At 42.7% G+C, this 22,458-nt stretch overlaps 1 protein-coding gene across 2 annotated transcripts in view; it reads right to left on the bottom strand.

Moving 5' to 3' along the window:
• Positions 1 to 13,696: 13,696 nt before the first annotated feature.
• tsc1b (TSC complex subunit 1b) overlaps positions 13,697 to 22,458 on the bottom strand; it is a 28,467-nt gene continuing 19,705 nt past the window's right edge. For both annotated transcript variants that reach the window (XM_088319674.1, XM_088319673.1), the window contains exons 17-22: positions 21,392 to 21,574; positions 21,214 to 21,324; positions 21,027 to 21,149; positions 18,559 to 18,764; positions 18,312 to 18,482; positions 13,697 to 16,831 (exon numbers count right to left, since the gene is read on the bottom strand). In XM_088319674.1, coding sequence (XP_088175800.1) covers positions 16,276 to 16,831; positions 18,312 to 18,482; positions 18,559 to 18,764; positions 21,027 to 21,149; positions 21,214 to 21,324; positions 21,392 to 21,574 — 1,350 coding nt within the window. In that variant the 3' untranslated portion in view covers positions 13,697 to 16,275. The remainder of the gene's footprint in view (positions 16,832 to 18,311; positions 18,483 to 18,558; positions 18,765 to 21,026; positions 21,150 to 21,213; positions 21,325 to 21,391; positions 21,575 to 22,458) is intronic.

Genomic DNA, 22,458 nt, shown 5'->3' with positions numbered 1-22,458 from the left:
TAGTTATTGACAATGTCACGGCAAAAGAAATACAAACTGGGATAGATATTCATCACACAGGACAAAACAATAAACAGTGTCAACAAAAGTGACATAATAACCATAGTAACTGAGAACACAAAAGAAATAGCAACTGACAAAGTCATTACAAGGGACAGATTAATTGACTTTGTCTTCACAAAAGACATAGTAACTGATGTCATCACCGAGAATGCTCTCACAAGGGACAAAATAACTGGCAGAGCCATCACAAGCTAGATAGTGACTGATAATGCAATCCCAAGAGGCATAGTAACTGAGAACATCACACAATGGACAAAATAACAGAACACACCAACACGTGGCATAGTAACTGAGAATGCCCCCCACAGTTGACAAAATAACCGAAAATTGCATCACACGATACATAGCTACTGACAATGTAATTCCACTGGGTTATAGAAACAGGCAGAGTCTTCACAAAGGATATAGTAACTGTACATTGTAACCACAATGGGACATCCTAACTGAGAACCTACCTTCACGGGTTATAGCAACTGAAAACACCCTCAGAAGAGACATGATAACTGACAACGTCCTCACAAGGGCATAGTATCCGAAAGGTAACTGACAGCATCCGAGCCAAAGGTCCATGATAACTGTTAATGTTCTAACAATAGACATAGGAATTGAAACGTCCTAACAATGAGCAGAGTAAATGACAACATCATCTCAATGGAAATAGTAACTAACAAAGTTATCATAAGGGACATATTGACAAAAGAAATACGAACTGGGATATTAATCACACAGGACAAAACAATAAACAGTGTCAACAAAAGTGACATAATAACCATAGTAACTGGGAACACAAAAGAAATAACAGTAATAATAATAATAGTAACTGACGCAGTCATTACAAGGGACAGATTAATTGACATTGTCTTCACAAAAGACATAGTAATTGATGTAATCACTGATAATGTTCTCACAGGGGACAAAATAACTATATCACAAGGTAGACAGTGACTGATAATGCAATCCCAAGTGGCATATTAACTGAGAACATCGCACAGTGGACAAAATAACAGAACAACCCAACACATGGCATAGTAACTGAGAATGCCCCCCTTAGTTAACAAAATAACTGAAAATGGTATCACACGGTACATAGCAACTGACAATGTAATTCCACTGGGTTATAGAAACAGGCAGAGTCTTCACAAAGGATATAGTAACTGACAATGTAACCACAATGGGACATCCTAACTGAGAACCTACCTTCACGGGTTATAGCAACTGAAAACACCCTCAGAAGAGACATGATAACTGACAACGTCCTCACAAGGGCATAGTACCCGAAAGGTAACTGACAGCATCCGAGCCAAAGGTGCATGGTAACTGTTAATGTTCTAACAATGGACATAGGAACTGAAACGTCCTAATAATGAACAGAGAAAATGAGAACATCATCTCAATGGAAATAGTTACTGACAAAGTTATCACAAGGGACATAGTGATTGACAATGTCACAACGAAAGAAATACAAACTGGGAAATTCATCACACAGGACAAAACAATAAACAGTGTCAACAAAAGTGAGATAATAACCATAGTAACTGAGAACACAAAAGAAATAGTAACTGACACAGTCATTACAAGGGACAGATTACAAAATAACTGGCAGAGTCATCACAAGGGAGATAGTGACAGATAATGTAATCCCAAGTGGCATAGTAACTGAGAACATCGTACAATGGACAAAATAACAGAATGACCCAACACGGTGCATAGTAACTGAGAATTCCCCCCACAGTTGACAAAATAACTGAAAATGGCATCAAACAATACATAGCAACTGACAATGTAATTCCACTGGGTTTACAGAAACAGGCAGAGTCTTCACAAAGGATATAGTAACTAACAATGTAACCACAATGGGACATTCTAACTGAGAACCTACCTTCACGGGTTATAGCAACTGAAAACACCCTCAGAAGAGACATGATAACTGGCAGGATCATCACAAGGGACATAGTGACGGTGAACATCCCTTTGAGGGACGTAGTAACTGTCTACAAGGGAGAATTCTGCCTACAGAATAATAAAGTAGCCTAACAAAAAGGAAGGGAATCTAGCTGCAAAATGAAAGAACATAGCCCCCAATAAAAAAAAAACTTAGGGCCAGCTGGCCGGACAAGATCCATGGCCTCACCTGGTAGAAAACAAGACCTGCCTCCCTCCCCCATTTTTCCTCCCCCCAGCTGACAGCCAATCACGCGCACTGATGAGCCCTTGGGCAGACATCAAAGGCGGGCACGTCCGCCCCTCTCCCCCTACCGCCCTGACCCGCCCCCGCCACCTTGTCTCCCGCCATCACATTTGATTTCTGCTAGACTGACAAGAATCGATCGCGGCGCGGAAAAAATCCCACCTTTGGCAGGTGAGTGTGCGTACCACATCCGGGGCTTTTACCTGTCAAGTTTAGTTGGCCGATACTGACATTTTTGGTATCGATCCCATCCAAGTCGATACAGGACGATATTGATCATACCTATTCGATACCTATATTTTTTGCTTGGAAAGCTTATGACCAGTGTTCCCTCTAAGCAATTGCGCACTGCTCGCGCATTCTCAGCGCACAAGAAAATCGAGCTAGCGCACAAAAATCAGGGCTCAAAATTACTAATTAAGAAGCGACATAAGTCAAAGGTACAGTGCATGAAGGTAAAAATACAAGGGTTCCCCTGACGTTGTGTCCTAAATGCGCTATTTTGAAGTCGAGTCGAAGTAAAACGAAGTTGAGTAAAGTTAGTAGAGTTTGTCGAGAACCGGCTTCTTCGGCTCGGCTCACCGAAAGGAACCGGCTCTTTCGGGTCTTAAACGGCTAAATGACTCAATTTTGTGCAGGCTTGGGGAGTAACGGAATACATGGAACGGCAAAAATGATGTTGGCAAGCTGTTTGGATTCATTTTGTTTCTGTGGCATTTTATGTTAGTTTTGCCGGAGATCAAAGAGATCAAAGCCAGGAGAGAAAGCTTACCACGTGTTGTGAGTCATCATTTGATTCATATTTAGTTTCTTTTGTCTTTTATTAGCATATTTGGTATCGGAGTCATCCAAAAGTAATTGAAAGTCATCCAGTTAAAGTAACCCTACCCAACCCTGATCTTACAACGCTCCGAATATTATTATAGTGATAGTTCTAATGGATTTACTGTATCGATCTTAAGGCGATAGTATCAATCCGATTCAAGTATCGGTCTGTTAAAAAAAAAACATACCGTACATATAGAAATGGACTGTGTGGCTGTGGCCGGCTGTGGTTTTTAAACTGCTTGGCCCTGTGGCTAGGACCTTGACTCAGCCTCTTGGCTGGGAGCAAGTGTCTCAGCCTCTTGGCTTTGTAGTGTATTATGATTTGACCGATAACGGATCATGGATAATTGATAAAGAATATAGAACAATAAACCTCTTCAAAACCCCTATCGGTAATATCGATATGTGGATCGATCCGCCCACAGTACTATCAAGACTGGTCTAGGGAAGCAGACGTTTGCTTGGAGAGACATCTGGGAGGTAAAAACTATGTGGGTAGGGGGGTAGGGGGGCTGTAGTGTGTCTTGGACAGGGGGTGGGGGGGTTATGATCCAAATGAGCCACCTGAAGAATCCCCCCCTCCCTATCGATTTTTTTTGCCTTTTCTTCGTGGGTCACCTGGAAGGTTCTCACCATCATTAATGAGACATCTTTTCGGGGGGGGGGGGGTTGGGGTTATCAGGCTAAGACGCTATTGATAGGGGTGGGGGTGTTGCAAGAATGGGGGGGCTGGCTTCACGCCGACAGCTCTTTGAAGTGTCACCTTGAGGGAAGCGGCCGGGAAGCCAAGAAGAGAGGGGGGGTTCTTCTTCAGGGGGGGGACACACTGGCACGCTTGGCACGGCTTGAATATTGCATGGGCTGGCGTCCACCTCGACACACGCGCACAACGCCTTCCTTCTGCTTGATTCGGTTTGAAAGGCCATCTTTGTTGTTGTTTATGGTGGTTCGAGACCCCCCCAAAAAAAACCCCACCCCTGAAGCCCCCACCACCCCACTCCCTGGCTTATTCTCCACACCTGTGTGGGTTTTGTGCACATGTCAAGCTGCGCAATCGGAGCAACTTTAGACGTCAAGACTTGCTCATACCACTGTCATCGGCACTGATACAGTGAAATGAAATGATCTAAAATGATCTGCATTTATATAGCCGATGACTTCCCAAAGCGCTTTACAATGTGCTCCACATTTCCCAATAGCGGCCTTGTATTGCAGCCATGTAAGACGCTAACCTGCTTATTGGGGGTATTATGGGGTTCAGTGTCTTACCCAAGGACACTTCGACATGTAACACGGACGAGCCGAAATTCGAACTGGGATCCCAAGACGAGCGCTCTACCTCCTGAGCTACTGCCGCCCCCAGTGGAACCTCGGTTCTCGACCATAATCCGTTCCAGAACCCTGTTCGAAAACCGATTTGTTCGATCACCGAAATCATTTTTCCCATTGAAAATAATGTAAATCGTTTTAATCCGTTCCAACATCCTGAATGTTTACCTTGAATGTTTAACAGAAACATAAAGCTAACCCAGGCTAATCGTACATTCGCGTTATCGTAATCTTCCGTACGAAAGATTACGCCAACATGAACGTGTGAACGCGATAACAGTTGGTCAGGAAAAGAGCGATCTACACCCGTACGCCGCTCAGCATCGCACCCTAGCGTACGCCCTCACGCATTACCGGCGTTCGAACTACGTTTTTTTGACCGAACAGCGAAGCAAGAATTTCTCGAAATTTTTGGTCGGACTCCGATTTGTTCCAACTGAGAGGCGTTCGAAAACCGAGGTTCCACTGTATAATTTTCGTAGGGGTCTGTGGGTGGGTCTTCCAATCCATTTACCATAGAATTGCACCGAGAACTTTTTTCTTCCATAATTTGCTGAGGATGATGGCTTCGTTACAGTTCACAATGCCAAAATTAGTGGTTTTGGTCTGTGACACTAGAATTAGCTTCTAAATTGCTTAGTATGCACTCCTATAGTAGTCAAATGACATGGGGTGATGTTAGTGGCTAAAGATAAGCTAGCCACCAAAGCTATGCTATCTGCTAAAGCAGCTAGCGCCTGGCTAATGAAATAAAAATGAAATGATCTGCATTTATATAGCGCTTTTCAAGTCAATGACTTCCCAAAGCGCTTTACAATGTGCTCCACATTTCCCAATAGCGGCCTTGCAGCCATGTAAGGCGCTAACCTGCTTATTGGGGGTATTAGGGGTTCAGTGTCTTACCCAAGGACACTTCGACATGTAACACAGACGAGCCGGGATTCGAACTGGGATCCCTTGATCCCAAGACGAGCGCTCTACCTCCTGAGCTACTGCCGCCGCCTAATTGAAAAGAAGAGCTAAGACCAGGACAAGAACTGGATGGTCTTTCTATTTTTGAGACTGAGATCTAGTTTAGGCCCTTCTCAATCAAGCTTCTAAATTACCAAACAAAAGCAATGATATTTGCTAATGCGGCTAACGGTTTAATTAGCAAAAGTAATGTAACATTAGGCAATAATTCAAAGACACTGACATTAGCAGTTCACAGCTGCGACCGCGACGCTAGCATAAGTAGTTAGGGTCCGTGACACAAGTATTAGCTCCTACATTACTTAACTTTGACAACTATCGTGATGCTAATGGCTAAAGTGAAGCTAGCCACCAAAGCGATGCTATGTGCTAAAGCAGCTAGCGCCTGAGTGATCGAAAATAAGACCTGATACCAGGACAAGAACTGTATGGTCTTTCTATTTTTGAGACTGCGATCTAGTTTAGGCCCTTCTCAATCAAGCTTCTAAATTGCCTAGCTTTAACCTGATGGTAGCAGCAAAAAGCATTGCTGTTTGCTACTGCGGCTAACGGTTTGATTAGCAAAAAGTAATGTAACATGCGGCAATAATTCAAAGACACTGAGCTGCGAAGGCAATGCTAGCATAAGTAGTTGGGGTTTGCGACACAAGTATTAGCTCCTATATCACTAAACTTTGACAACTATAGTGATGCTAGCGGATAAAGTGAAGCTAGCCACCAAAGCCATGCTATCTGCTAATGACGCAAGCGCCTGGGTGATCGAAAAGAAGAGCTAAGACCAGGACAAGAACTGGATGGTCTATGGATTTTTGAGACTGTGATCTAGTTTAGGCCCTTCTCAATCAACCCTCTAAATTACCAAACCTTAGGTTGATGCTAGTGGCTGAAACTGAGCTACCCACAAAAGCAATGCTATTTGCTAATGCGGCTAACGGTTTGATTAGCAAAAAGTAACGTAACATCCATCCATCGATTCACTTTTATTTTGAAGAGCACAAGAAGGTGTTTTTCAATCTTTTGTGTTTTCAAGTCAGGAAAATGCTAAATGAAATATATATATTTTTGTTTTTTTTTGCATGAGCTAAGTATCGCATCTTAAATCTAAGTAAATGTATTTTGCTTGAGATTTTGGTCTTTGCTTTTATTTTGAAAGGTACAAGAAGCCGCTTCTCATTCTTGCGTGTTTTCAAGTCAGGAAAACGCTAAAAAAAAATGATAAATGTTTTTGTTTTGTTTTTGCATGAGCTTCACACCGCATCTTAACTAAATGTGTTTTGCTTGACATTTTGGTCCTTGCTTTTATTTTGAAAGACAGAAGAAGCTGTTCCTCAATCTTGTGTGTTTTGAAGTCAGGAAAATGCTAAAAAAATTATAGTTTTTTTGCATGAGCTTCACGTGGCATCTTAAATAAATGTGTTTTGCTTGAGATTTTGGAGCTTGCTTTTACTTTGAAAGGCACAAGAAGCCGTTTCTCAATCTTGTGTGTTCTCAAGTCAGGAAAATGCGAAAAAAATAAAAACAACTCACAATTGATGCAGAAGCGTCCCACTTTCGACATCAATATCCTTTCATCTTGTTTTTCACGCAGATTAACCCAAACGTGCGGCGTTTAATGGCCTCCTTTTTTCCTTCTATTTCCTGATAGAGGAGAGATAATTCAAATAATTAAACCGCTGGGACGGGCCAGCATCTCGCTTCTTCTTCTTTTTTTCTTTTTTCTTTTAACTTTGAATTCCGCTCCACTCCACTCATCAAATTCACTTAAATGCCTTCCTTTGACCCTCAGAGGGCCAATTTTTATTTATTTCATGTCCTTTTTTGGCCCCTCCCTCTTCGGTTGTCGAACCATAGAAGAAGAAAGGGCCGACTTTATTTATCTGAACAACATTTTATTATTTTTTTCCCCCCATTCGGTCCGATTTCATGATCCGGGAGATAGGAAACGAGAGCGGGCGCGCTTTGCCGGAGAGATGATTTATTCATTAACTTTTAAGCTTTTAATGAGGACAAATGAATCCGTTTTCCGGCGTGTCAGTATGAAGTATGTTTACTCAAAATATTCTTGTTTAGCATTTCTGCCCGTGAGGAATAAACATTTAAAAGGAAAAAAAATACGTCGTGTTAGAGTTTATCTCGATGTTGCGCAACTTGGAGTGAGATTCAGACATATTTTTAAAGGGACAGTGAGTAAAACAACAGATGCGATCCCGCTAACAACTCAAAGGGGCAGTGTGTAAAATTCACCATAACACAGAAGAGAACAAAACGTTACTGTGAATTCAAGTGATCTATAAACAGGGTTGGGTAGGGTTACTTTAACTGGATTACGTTCCCGGATGAACAGGAAGCCGACATTTCCACACGGGGGCAGATTTATTTTCATTAACAATTTCACTAAGTGTACTCCATTTAAAACGGCCGAATTAGCGACTTTGGAGTCTCTGGGAAACCTTTTTCTCAAGTCCTTTAGCTTTCTCCTATTGGTCATCTTCTCCTCGCAAAATGGCGTGCCGACTCCTCCCATGGGCGCGCCAAGGAGGCCCCCTGGGCTTCACCGTCTCGTAGAAGAGCGTCCCGATGTCTGTGGTACTCAAAACAACATCGAGCGTTTCTCAAAACAACGCCTGCCGTCCTGCGTCAGAGTCCTGTTATCAACAGAACTAGACAAAATATTTTGCATTTGGAACAGCCTAACCTGTCATTGAACTAAAGCCTATTCAGTGAAAATTTTCATTGCAGTATGAGCAGGGTTGGGTAGGGTTACTTTAACTGGATTACTTTCAATTACTTCTGGATTACTCCAATACCAACTATGCTAATAAAAGACAAAAGAAACTAAATAAAAATTACCAAATTTTGTGCAGGCTTGGCGAGTAACGGAATACATGGAACATCAAAAATGATATTGGCAAGCTTATTTATTTATTTTCATTTTGTTTCTGTCGCATTTTATGTTAGTTTTGCCGGAGATCAAAGAGATCAAAGCCAGGAGAGAAAGCTTACCACGTGAGAAAAAAATTCACAATTAGAGGTCGTAGCTTAGAAAAAAAAGGGAATGTGTGTATTCCATATAGAAAAACACTATGGAAGCCTATAAGATACCACTTGGAAAATGTACGAAGCCGGTTAATCCCAGCGAGCTGCATACAACCGGAGCAGCTGAAAAGAGACAATATCTGGAGATGGCCAAACCTAGTGTAAGTAGTGAAGTTATATACTATTTTATACGCTGTTTTATTCCACTTATACTCAAAAATACTTGTCCTAAGTTTGACCTCAGCCTTGAGTGCAACTTTTTAGAAGGGTGTTGTAAACCGCCAGTGTTTTGGAATGTGTCTTTTATACAGTCTGTGCAGATAACAATGACTTAATCACCTCGTCTGGGGGGTTGGAATGTGTGTTTCGTGCCCCATTCTGTCCGGAGGGCGATGACCTATCGCCCAAGCTTCAAAGGACCATTGGGAAATTTGGTCTGCGCCGTGAAGATGCAATCAGCCAGAGGCCTGATCATGGAGCCTGAACATTTCATCGGCATGGGTGATAAGAGGAGGAGACCCCGGAACCTCGTCATCTTCTGCATACGATTGTAATATTGGCACGGCAGAAAGTTCCGATTTGTTCAACTCTTTGATTAGGCTAAATAAATTGATATTTGGACTATATTCGGCGCTTGGCTCAATAATTTCCCTGACTTTAGAACATGCTCCAACTATGAAGGATTACATAAGACACAGGAAGTGTCTTCGGAGCCAGATTTCAGTATAAGAAATGTTAAAACCTTACAGTAGCTAGTAGGAGAAACTACTAAAAAGGGCATTAAAACATTGCAAAAGCAAGCTTTACTTACACGGGGCAGCTAACAATAGCGCCTAGAGCCATAGCATGTAGCTAAGTGGCTAACATGAGTTGATAGAGAAGGAAACAATGGGAAACAATGAAAGCGACGTTCACTTATGGCTTAGATAGCAAAAAGATAAGCCACATCCAGGTAAAGACAGCAATAGTTACCAAATATTTCAACATCGCAATCTGGTTCAGGTCCTTCCCCATCGAACTACGAAATAGCTTAGCATTAACTGCTATAGTGATGCTAGCGGTTAAAGCCAAGCTACCCACCAGAAAATGCTTTTTGCTAATGCAGCTTTGATAGCGTCCACAATCCGAGCATTAGTCTTTAAGATCAGTGACACGAGTATAAGCTTCAAAATTGCTTAGTATTAACCACTATAGTGATAGTAAGGCCTAAAGCAAAGCTAGCCACCAAAGCAATGCTAACTGCTAATGGGGGTTGCGGCTTTGATAGCTTCCACAATGCTAACATTAGTAGTTGGGATTTTATGACATTAGTGTTATATTTAATATTGCTGTGTATATACTACTATAGTGAAGTCAAGTCACATATGGTAATGCTAATGGCTAGCAGCTTGATAGCGTCCACAATGCTAGCAATAGTCATTAAATTCTCTCACACTAGCATTCACTTCAAAATTGCTTGGCATTGACCAGTATAGTTGAGTCACATAATGTGATACTAGCGGCTAAAGCGAAACTAGCCACCAATCGCTTAGCTTTTACTAGTATAGTCAAATCAAGTCTCATATTGTAATGCAAGCGACTAAAGCAAAGCTTGCCACCAAAGCCACGTTATTTGCTAATGCTGCTAGCAGCTTCGTTAGCATCTGCTTTGCTAGCATTAGTCTTTGAGATCTGTGACATTAGTATTTGCTTATGAATTGCTTAGTATTTACTACTATAGCCAAGTCAAATCACATACAGTAATGCAAATGACTAAAGCAAAGTTACCCACCAAAGCAAGGCTATCTGCTAACGAGGGTTGCAGCTTTGATAGCTTCCACAATGCTAGCAAAAGTCATTAAATTCTGTGACACTAGCATTCACTTCTAAATTGCTTGGCATCGACTAGTATAGTTGAGTCACATAATGTGATACTAGCGGCTAAAGCGATGCTAATGACTAAAGCAAAGTTAGCCACCAAAGGAATGCTATCTGCTAACGAGTGTTGCGGCTTTGATAGCTTCCACAATGCTAGCAATAGTCATTAAATTCTGTGACACTAGCATTCACTTCTAAATTGCTTGGCATCGACTAGTATAGTTGAGTCACATAATGTGATACTAGCGGCTAAAGCGATGCTAATGACTAAAGCGAAGTTAGCCACCAAAGGAATGCTATCTGCTAACGAGTGTTGCGGCTTTGATAGCTTCCACAATGCTAGCAATAGTCATTAAATTCTGTGACACTAGCATTCACTTCTAAATTGCTTGGCATCGACTAGTATAGTTGAGTCACATAATGTGATACTAGCGGCTAAAGCGATGCTAATGACTAAAGCGAAGTTAGCCACCAAAGCAAGGCTATCTGCTAACGAGGATTGCGGCTTTGATAGCTTCCACAATGCTAGCAATAGTCATTAAATTCTGTGACACTAGCATTCACTTCTAAATTGCTTGGCATCGACTAGTATAGTTGAGTCACATAATGTTATACTAGCGGCTAAAGCGATGCTAATGACTAAAGCGAAGTTAGCCACCAAAGGAATGCTATCTGCTAACGAGGGTTGCGGCTTTGACAGCTTCCTTAATGCTAGCATTAGTTGTTAAGATCCATGACATTAGCATACCTGTCAACCTCCACGGCTCCATGCCCGAACAAACTGTCGTATTTCCGGTACAAAATACAAAATAATCGTACACCATAATTTTTTTTTCAGAATGATGCATGATGGGAAATCCCCAGGCGGCAGACGCATGCGATTGACAAATTTGCGTTTTTCCGTACAGATTTCCTTGTACGTCGTACTCGTCTTAAAATGCATAAAAAACATACTTTGACAGGTATGCATTAGTATTAGCTAACATTAACTTCTAAATTGCTTGGACTTGAAAACTATACTGATGCTAGCTGCTAAAACGAAGCTAGCCACCAAAGCGATGTTAGACGCTAACGCGTCAAGTAGCTTCAATAGCAAAAAGTAGTACACGCTGGGACTTTAACCGCCTGTATTCTAGTTCAGACCTTTACGAGACAAAGTAACTGACCTCCCAAACTTTGCTCATCATTCATAGTCTTATTAATTTTGATTTTCGCAGCGAGCCAAAAAGAAAGTAGGTTACGACGCGCCGCCCCCATTTTTATCCGGCATCGTAGGTGTCAATGGTATCGTTCGGCAGATGAATCGCAAACTTTTCTCGCAGTCAAAGAGAATGCTATGAATTCTTGCATGAGGCTTTTACCAAAAGCACAAACTCTCCCACTCACCCCCACCCCCCTTGCAGCTTCGCACGTCTCCCCACACGTCTGATATCTTTTTTTTTTTTTTACCACGACACCTCCTCTCCTGTATTTTCATTTCATTCAGATCATTTCCGCTTCAAGTCGGCCAAGAAATTTCCCCCCTTAAGATGGAGATTTAAATTTTCATGCTATCTTTGAGAAGATTGAGGAGCAATTTCACGTTTTTCGAGCGACATCTGCTTTTCTCGCCAAAAGCACAAATTGCAAACTGTTCCCAGTGTGACCAATTATCCGGCATCCGTTTTCTTGACCTGCTGCTGAATTAATCATCGCACTTTTTTCCATTTTTTTTTTGGACTCTCATAAAACACACGGCGGCGTTTGATAAAGTAATCATGCAAAAAATATATATATGTATATTTCATTTCAACAGCGGAAGGCCTAATTGGGATTCGGGAGCTCTTTAAAATGGATTGAGGGGAGAATACAAAAATAAACGTTAATTTTTTGGTGTTTGTTTTTTCAAACAGCTGTCATGTTGTGTTTTCTGTATAAAACCCCGCCATTTTTGTTCGGTTTCTGTCTAAATACACTCAATCGATGTTATAAACTGAAAATCGGAATGATAAATCTTTGAAAGATGTAGGACCCACCTGAGATTGCTTACCTGTTGATCCCGTCGAGTGAGTCCAAGTTCGGCGTCGGTTCTTGAAGCTGCGCTGCCATCTACTGGATGGAAGTCAAATTGCAAGCTGCAGTGGAAGACGGATCGTCAGAGATTTGGCAAAAAAAGGGAAGTTGAGTTAAAGGGATGCCAAACCCTGCCCTAGTTTGCATCCAGACAGAGGGGGTTTGAACCTTCAACCCCCAGGTGAGAAATATTTTGGCTAGAAAACATCTGTGCGGGATTTTGGACCTGTCTGGGGTCCAAATTTGTTCCTCTGGGGCTCACGTACTAAAGGTGAAGGGCACACGTCTTGATCCATTTTTCTCTTTTTTCTACCTTTACTTTTTTTCTTCACCCTTTTCACTATCTCTTTTTGGTCCTCTTTTACTTTTTCCCCTTCCATTCTTTTTTTTTTCTTCCATTCTTTCATCATAACCTTTTTTTCCTCATTGCCTTATATTTCCCTTCTTCATTACATCTCTACTTCCGTCAGTTCTTATACAGTCTTTTTTTTATTCCTACAATTTCTTACATCCTATCGTCCATCCGTTTTCTCCATCACTTCTTCTGTTCTTACCTACTTAACTTCTATATCTCCAATATCTCTTTTGGTTTCCTCAGATATTCCATGTTTTCTTTGTCTAAACCAGGGGTGTCAAACTCATTTTAACCCGGGGGCCACACGATAGAACAAAGATTCTGTCGGGGGCCGGACGAGTAGATTAAAGAGAAAGAAAAAGAGAGATAAAGAAATAAGAGAAAGAAGGAGGGAAAAGAAGAGAGAGGGCGGGACAAAGAAAGAGAGAGAGGGAGAGAGCGTGAGAAACCAAAGAGATAAAAAGAGAAGTCGTAAGAGAGGGGGAAAGAAAGGGAGTGGAAGAAAGAAATCCAAAGAGAAATAGAAAGACAGAAGGCGAGAAAAGAGAAAAGAAAGCAAGAAGGGTAGAAAGAGAGAAAGAAAAGAGAGAAAAGGATGTTAGAACAAAAGAAGTTAAAAAGACACAGAGAGAGAAAGAGACAAAGGAAAAGAAAAAGAGAGACACAGAGAGTGAAAGAGACGGAGACAGAGAGTGGGAGAAATACAAGTACAGTGTCTTTGTTCGAGGCACCTGGCTTTGGCAACATCAAGTTGACATATTTTAACCTGCAGCTCGTTTTTCTCTTGCGCTTCTCTGAGTGTTGTCTCGCGGGCCTGATTCAATCCCTTAGTGGCCTGATCTGGCCCGCGGGCCGCCTGTTTGACACTTGTGCCTTAGACCCTGCGACATAACATCAATAGACATAAACATTGTGGATTGGGAATCAATTACAAAAGCAGCCCACCTGAACCTCCATGGTCGGTCCTACAGGTTTATGATCTTGCCTCAACCCCTCCCAGGATAAATGACTCAAGCTTGTAGTGCAAAACATTGAAGACCACCTTTATTGTTCACAGTTAAACACAAACCGCTGCTTTAAGAACTTCCTTTTTTCCGATCGGGCCTTCCGTCTCCGGTGGCTCACTCCTTGAAAACATGCGAGAGCGGCAGAAGGACTTGAAGGTCGCGACGGAAGGAAGTGAAGGTCGCGGCAGGAGCTCCTGGTGGACAACAGGATTCGCGAAGAAAGCGATCGGGCGAAAACGTTTTTTTAATGTAATCTACGTCTTCCAGTCGTGGATAAAGAAAATTGAAAACGGTATTGGGATAAAATGCAATACTGATCGTCATGGAAATGGATCGACATCCTAGACTTTTGCAGCCTTCAGGAATTGCAAATGATTTTTTTCGGACAGGTTAGGAAAAAATGGCTGTGAATCGTTTGGCCAGGTCTTAAAATGTGGAACCAGGATTGAGAAAAAAATTGAGATCGTTACTCATGAGTTCCTATTGATGAGGTTCTTATTTCCAAAAGAGGAAAACTGGCATCGTTTTCAGATTCATTGGCTGATATTTTTGGGCGATCGTTTGGTCGGGTCTTAAAATGTGGAAGCAAAATTGGGTGGAACAAAAACTGAGAAATTGAGCTCACCACTTATGAATTCCCAGAAACAGTGTTCTTATTTCCGAAAGAGAGAGCATGAGTGGAAAGGTTTTTTTGTTCTCCGATTCATTGATTTTAGTTTTGGCATTGTTTGGTCGGGTCTTAAAACATGGATGCATAATTGGACAAAAATTAATAAATCGATATCTCCACTCATGATTTTCAAATGACAAGGTTCTTATTTTTTGAAAGACAAAAACTAAAATACGAGTGTGGGTCATTTTCCGTTTCGTCAATCAATCGTTTGGCCAGGTCCTAAAATGAGGAGGCAAAATTGTTGATTTGTTTGCATCGATTGTTTAGTTAGGTCTGAAAGCGATTAAGCAAAATTGGGAAAAAAAATTTTATGTAGTTGTTCATAAATTCCAAACGACAAATTTTATACTTTTAGGAAAGGGAAAAAAAAAAGTAAAACAGGATTGCTGTTCTTTGATTCATGAGGATTATTTTTGCTTCAATCGTTTGGTCAGGTCTTAAAATGTGGGGGCCAAATTGACCAAATAAATTGGACATTGTCGCTCATGATTTAACGACGAGGTTCTTATTTTTTGAATGGGAAAAAGTAAAACAGCAGTGATGTTTCTCAATTCATCAACTGATTTTTTTCGTCAATTGTTTAATCATGTCTTGAAAAGTGAAGGCAAAATTGAAAAAAAACAAAAAAAAAACCCTTCATTTTTACCAATGAATACCCAGCAACGACACTTGTTTCCGAAAGAGGAAAACAAACAAGTTTGGCCTTTTCAAATTAGTTTGCTGATTGTTTCCAATCGTGTGGTCATGTCTTAAAACGTGGAGGCAAAATTGAAACAAAAAAACACGAATGAGAGAAATTGAGTTTGACACTTATTAACTTCCAACCATTAGGTTATATTTTTTTAAAGAGATCAACTAAAATACTGTACGTGTGGGTGTTTTTTGCTGTTTGTTGATTTATGTCTGAGTTTATCGTTTGGTCAGGTCTTAAAATGTGGAAGAATAATCGAAAAACAGAGTGATATATTATCTCATGATTCCCAAACGTCTTGGTTCTTGTTTTTGGAAAGAATGAAAACAAAACAGGAGTTGCTTCATTTTTCTGTTCGTTGACTGATTTTGACATCTATCGTTTGGTCGGGTCTTAAAACAAGGAGACAAAATTAGGAAAAACAATTTTAGATCGTCATGAATTCCTAGTGTGGACGTGTTCATTTCTGAAAGTAAAAAACGAAAACGCTAGGAGCATTGTTTATTCCGATTTGTCGATTTTAGTTCTGGTGTCGATCGTTTGGTCAGGTCTTAAAAAAAGGGCAGAATTGGCGTAAAAAAAGACAGTTGAGATTGACAGTGATGAATTCCTATTGATGGCATTCGCATTTTTGAAATCAGCGGCTGAACGTTTGTCGGAAAACTAAAACAAGAGTGGTGTCATTTCCGACTTTGCCGCTCATTTTGGCATCAATCGTTTGGTCGGGTCTTAAAATGTAGAGGCAATATTGGAAAAAAAAATTGATCAGTTTAGATCGTTAAACATGATTTCCAAACGATGAAGTTCTTATCTTTCAAAAGACAAAAACTAAAACAGGAGCGGCGTGATTTCCCTGTTTGTCAGCTTACTTTCATGTTTATCATTTGGTCAGGTCTTAAAACGTGGAGGTATAATTGAAAAAAAAAAAAAAGAATTTGAAACGACATGGTTCTCGTTTTAGGAAATTGGAAAACAAAAAAACTGGTGGCATCATTTTGGGCTGATTTGGACATTGATCGTTTGGTCATGTCTTAAAAAGTGAAGGTGACATTTAAAAAGGGGGCCGTGTGTTCGCGGGGTTTTTTGTATGGACAGTTTGAAATTGTGTATTCTGCATTATTTGGCCTACATGATGATTTTGGGGGTCTTAGGGGGTTCCTGTTGTCCACTGGGAGAAACTAATACTGAGCGCCCGTCAAGAGTAGTGTACGTCTTTTGCCATCTTTAGCTGTGCTCGTGTTGCGTTTGGTTGTAGTCCATAATCTTGAGCTGTTGCTGCCGGGCCCGCCCCCCGGGTGCCTGGCCCCGCCCCGTTTTCCGCCGAGGGCTCCCCTGCTGTCGGGGTTCGGGGTTGTTTTTGAGGGGGCGGGGGGCGGCAACCGGGCAGGGGGTTTCGCTTTTGGCGGCGGGACGAGGAGGCGTGGGGAGACGCTCGTCTTCTTCGTCCTCGTCTTCGTCTTCGCATTGACTCTCGCTTTTATTGCGAAAGAGCTCCCGGGCCCTCATGCCCAGGAAGCTTTTGGCGCTGGGGTAGGAGCCCACGGTGAGGGGCGCCTCCGCCACAGACAGGGTGCTTAAAGGGTTGGCGCGGGGGCAGGACGGCGGGCGCTGGGGGGCAGGAGACGGGCCGACTTCCTGGTTGCCGTTAACAGCGTCGCTCCGGGAAGATGTGTCGGCATTTTGGTGTTGTAGGGGGTCGCCGCAGGGCGAGTCGGGCGGCGGTCGGGACTCCGTCTCGTCTTCGGTGATGCTCGGACTGGGTCCGTCGGGCGCTGAGATGCTGTTGGAGTGATAAGTTTTAGGTTTAAAACAAAGACCGTAACAGATTTTGAAGTTGCAAATAGAACTGGGAAAGAAGCTATCGCATAAGGATTTCTGTAACCACTGTTGACAGTTAGAAATAAATCAATAAATAGATCAATCAAAATGTAAATAAATATTAAAATTGGATAGGATACACATTAAGTCATGTTTATTTGAGACACCCTTAATCACAAAGAGTCTCAAAGGGCTGCACAAATCACAGATGATTGCAAACCACAGACTATTATGACACCATCCCCTGATCTAAAACCTACATGAGGGCAAGGAAAAACTCAAAAACCTCAACATGAGGAAAATGAAAAAACCTTGAAAAGGGACCGCACGTGAGGTAATCCCCCTTCCATTAATGATATGCAATTCTCTGTTTCAAAAATGTTTTGTCCAAAAATCAATACCAAGAACCGATTGCACGTCTTTCGTCATTGCTGGCGGCGAGCAGAACAGGCACCTCTCCTCTCCTTTCTTCGTTTTGACTCTACCAGGTGAGAGTGTGATTCACAAAGGACGAAAAACCAGGTCTAGAAGAGTTGTAGCGAAGTTTTCTTTTCCTTCCCAGGAAAATTCCTTGGACGATTGTAAATCTCAGGTACCCGAGTGGCGAACTAACCTAGACTAGGAATCAAACAAGTATGTGATTCTCATAGAGCTTCACATCAAGGTGGCGGTAGGAATTTGGTTATTCTTTTGAACTTGACTGAGGACTCCTTAACTTTGAGAAACCAGCATTACAATGGATTTGAAATACCCTGAATTGGAAAACATTGGAATAGTCTTTTCTTTTTTGCTTAACTTTCTAGTGATTCATTTGAATAGTCATCAGAATTTGAAAAATGACTTCAAATTCTGATTTAAAAAAACACTGTTCTTTCAAAAACCGCGAACAACTACTTGTGACGAGATAAACTTTTGTTATTGTGACAAATAGCTAGCAGGAGATACCATTTACAGAGAGCAGAAGTTGCTGCCTATCTACAAGGACCTACGATTTAAGGCAGCGTCAGTGACAACCAGAATGGATTTCAAAGCCAGTCACGGCTGCCTTTAGAAACTTGAGAAAACGACCGTCTCAGGGACTCTTCGGTTTGGCACGAGAGAGCAGTGAGTGCAGGTGACAAAGCCGAGAAGTTTTGCAGTGTTTTGCTTCATTAGAGAAAAAAAAGAAAAACAGAATGCTGTGATAATATTTGTGTGCAAGTTCATTTAAAGTTACAGTAACTTTGATCTTAAGTGTACAGTAAGTGGTTGCGCATCTTTAACGGTCTCTTGGTTCCCTTATTCGTCCTGTTATTTTAATGTTTTCTTCTCGGTTACTGGGGGGCTGGAAGGCATGAGTTCTATTCCTTACCATAAGGCTATTTAACTTTTTAATCCCCACCCCAGAATGGATTCAAGTCATATCCTGGGGCTCCACTGAAGTTGGAGAATCTGAGACCAACCTGCAGTCAGCCGGAGTGTGCGGGTAGGCTTGGCCCGCCCCTGGCAAGCTGGCACTAACGCTGGGGGCCTCCATCTCCACTTTACTGTAAAGTTGCAGGATCTCCGTCTGCAGCAGTTGGGTGATTCTCTTCTGAGCCTGGTACCTTCTGTCTGAGGCCTGTAGTTCCGCCCTGAAACAAAAAAACAGGAAAACGGAGTGTAAACGTGGCCCCTTCCACACACAACTCAATTCACCAGCCAACTTACTTTGCTTGGCATTTGACATCCTCCAGGAACTTTTTCTGCTCGGCCACCAGGTGTTCCTTCTTGGACAGCATCGTCTCCAGCTCGCCGGCTCTCTGGTGCGCCGCCTCCAGTTTCTGTCCTTGAGCTAGCAAATTGTGTCTCAGTGCCTCCACCTCCTTCCTAGACGCCACCTGCAGCATTTTTGCCTCGTGGCCACCGGGGGGTCGCTGCACCAAGACAAGCAAACAAGAGGAGAGTAAGCGCGCAATCCCAATCGCCCAATCTCTTCTCCCCGTTCAGTTCGCGAGGGACCACATCTCATTTTATTGTGATCTAGTGTTTTATTGCCTCATTTTGCCAAAAATACCGTCATGCCTCTATGAATGAGCACCTCTAAACAAGACAATTTCTATACACAAGATTTATTGGGAACAAAAATCTTGCACTACATACTACAGAAAATCCAAATCGCGGGCATTCACAGAGGCTACCACGAGAGACAACTTACTGGTCACGCTACAGCTGTTTTTAATGACACTTTTCTTACGCATTTCTTACATTATTAAAGGAAGGCAGAGACAAAAAAAATTCTTGAAAAACCTTGATAAAGTGAAAGCTTTGCAAGTACTAAAAGGGCAAAAGGCAATGATGCTATGTCACTTATCCCTCTTCCTGTCTTAACAAGACATGCAAGGTGCAAGGAGGGTATAAAATGCAGATAGTGGTTTCCCTGTATGGTCCATTTTGTGAAGTTGCCTAAATGTACTTGTTATGGGATGCAAAAAATATTGCTTGCTGTAATCTGTGCACTGGCTATGACACTTTTTACCATGTAATTGTGATGCTGAGTATGTCAATAAAATGCTGGTAGAGCAGCAAATAGAGGAGGGAGTGCAAGTGTTCAATGCCGCTTCGACACACATAAACCCAAGCATGTAAAATTGTATTCTGTTATTCTGGGAGCAAATCGAGGAGAAGCATGATGAAGCCTCTATCGCATGCGTAAATCTAGCTTGAGTGCCTTGTTATTCTGGATTGAACACTTTGGCCAGGAGAAACCAAGCATAAGTGTAAAATATTTTAGACAATTATTTGGGAAAGCAGCAAAACAAGGAGAGAGTGTAAGTGCTTGATGCCGCTCCAACCGCAGGCATAAATTAAGCTTGAGCATCAGTCGTCTTTTGATTTTCTGGACTACCACAAATGCAAGGAAGGAGAGAGTCTAAGTGCCGCTCCTCCCATCCATCCATCCATCCATTATTTTCCGCTTAAGCTGGGTCAGGTCGCGGGGCCAGCAACCTCAACAAGGAAGAACAGACCTCCCTATCCCAAGCCACTTCTTCCAGCTCATCAGACAGGATCGCGAGGCATTCCCCAGCCTGCTGAGAGACATAGTCTCTCCAGCCTCCTGCCGGTGGGACATGCCCTGAACACCACCTGAGGGAGGAGTCCAGGGGGCACTTATCAGATGCCTAGGCCACCTCAACTGGTTCCCTTCAATGCGGAGCAGCAACTGCTCTACACAGAGTCCCTCCCGGATGACTGAACATCAAACTCTAAGGGAGGGCCAAGCCACCTGATGTAGGAAACTCATTTCAGCCACTTATATCTGGGATCGTGTTTTTTCGGTCATGGACCACAGTTCATGACCATAGGTGAGAGTAGGAACATATATCGACCGGTAAATCGAAAGCTTTGCCTTTTAGCTCAGCTCCCTCTTCACCACAACGAACCGGTACAGGGTCCGCATGACAGCAGACGCTGCACCGATCAGTCTGTCGATCTCCCGTTCCGTCCTGCCCTCACTCGTGAACAAGACCCCAAGATACTTAAACTCCTCCACCAGGGGCAGGATCTTATCCCCAACCCTGAAGGAGCATGCTACCCTTTTCTGGCTGAGTACCATGGTCTCAAACTTTGTGGTGCTGATCTTCATCCCGGCCGTTTCACACGTGGCTGCAAATTGCTCCAGTGAGAGCTGAAGAGCACGGCCTGAGGAAGCCAACAGCATCACATCATCTGCAAAAAGCAGAGATGCAATGTGGAAGCCCCCAAACCGGACCCCTTCCCCACTTACAAATTCTGTCCATAAAACTTATGAACAAAATCCGTGTCAAAAGGCAGCCCTGGCGGAGTCCAACTCCCACCGTAAACGAATCAGACTTACTGCCGGCAATGCGGACCAGACTCTAGTATTGGGCATGCAGGGATAACACAGACTGTGCGGTACCCCATACTCCCGAAGCCCCCCCCCACAGGGCTTCGAATGCCTTCTCTAAGTCCACAAAACACATGTAGACAGGCAAACTCCCATGTACCCTCAAGGACCCCGAAGAAGAGTGTGTTCTGGATTGAACCGGGCCTAAAGAAACAGTTTCGTGGTGCCTGTATTCCTCAGTATTGTCGTTTTTTCAATTAAAAGGGCGTCAGTTCTCTCGCAGTGAGCTCAGCCTGGATTGTGGCTCTCGGAAGTCACCCGTGTGCCCTACCTTGATTTTATCGGCGCCGAGGTTCTGCAGCTCCTGCACCGACAGTTTGTGCGCCTCCCCCAGGAGCAGCAGCTGTTTGTTCAGGAAGCTCATTTGCTGCTGGCTGCTCTCGCTGTTGCTCAGCTGAAAACGACAGACGCCAAACGTCGGACGGCTCCTTTTTTATTTGTGGATTTCAAACTTTTACCTTGACGCTCATCTGCTTGAGCAGGTGCCCGGTGTGACAGACTCGGTTATTGGCCCCCTGAAGCTCCGCCTCCAGCTCGCACATTCTTTTCTGGCATTCTTGAAACTTGCTCTGCAGAGAAAGAGGATAATAAATTTGATGGTGGAGAATCCTGCGTGTGGATTCAGGCGCCACCTACCTGGAGCTCCTGGTTCTTGGCGTAGTAGTCGTCCCGGCCCTGCTGGAGCTGTCGGATCTGGGCATGCAACCGGGTCACCACAGTCTCTCTGTCGTCCCACAGTTGCCGGTAGCGCTGCTGTTCCACTTGCAGACTTTCCCTCAATGACGAGATGTCCACACTTTGGAGGTTCAGCTGGTCCTTCTGTTGGGAAAAAATGAGAAACAAAAGCCTATTTTGGAGAGATGGATTGATATAGTCAAGGGTATCAGACCAATACTCAAATTCCAAAGCAACTGTTATTCCATCAGTGCTCCTCGAGCGGCATTTTACAAAGAATTCAAATCCTAGTCAAAGAAACTTCTATTTTCAAAAACGTAAACATCAGAAGTACAAGCAATGTCGATACCATGAAATTCGGACTATAAAAGCCGGGACTTTTTCCCAGGATCTCAACCCTGCGGCCTATGCAATGATGCAGCTAGTTCATGCATTTCTTTCTAACGGCCGGCAGGGGGCGCCCAAGCAGTAAAGGTTAGAGTGAGACACGTGGAATATGTGACGAAGAAGACTCAAGTTTAATGTATATTGCCGCCTTATGCATGAATAAAACCAGCATGAACAAACCCTCACAGTGGAAAAGGTGTCAATCGAAAGGGGAAGGCTAACTACCATATTGGGAATAATTTTACGAGTGTTTATTTGAAAACTGAAATAATGTCGCGAAACAAACAGATTACAAGAAGGGACGTCCAACGAAGCAGAAATGTTTAAGGCGGATTGTTATTTATGTCGGCATTATTGTGTTTTGGATTAAATATCTTACACGGTTGGCTTATATGGATTGTCCTTGATGTAACAAAACCATTTTCGCAGACACTCAAATAAGTTGAAAACGGCCAGGGACGTAATGGTGAGATAGGTCAGGTTTATAATTTTCATGTATCTTGTTTCAGACTGATCATGATGTTTCTCTGATGAGTATATTTGAAAATTATATCTTGAATCCCAAGGGTTTAAGCTTTCCAATGATATATGGCATGACCTATTTCAGTGACTGGTGACACATCTTCGTTTATCAAATGTCT

The sequence above is a fragment of the Urocampus carinirostris genome, chromosome 16 (genome assembly GCF_059441175.1).
Source record: "Urocampus carinirostris isolate Australia breed hairy pipefish chromosome 16, RoL_Ucar_1.0, whole genome shotgun sequence".
NCBI lineage: Eukaryota > Metazoa > Chordata > Actinopteri > Syngnathiformes > Syngnathidae > Urocampus > Urocampus carinirostris.
Note: the sequence above shows the minus strand (reverse complement) of the source record. Positions and strands in the feature narration are given on the sequence as shown.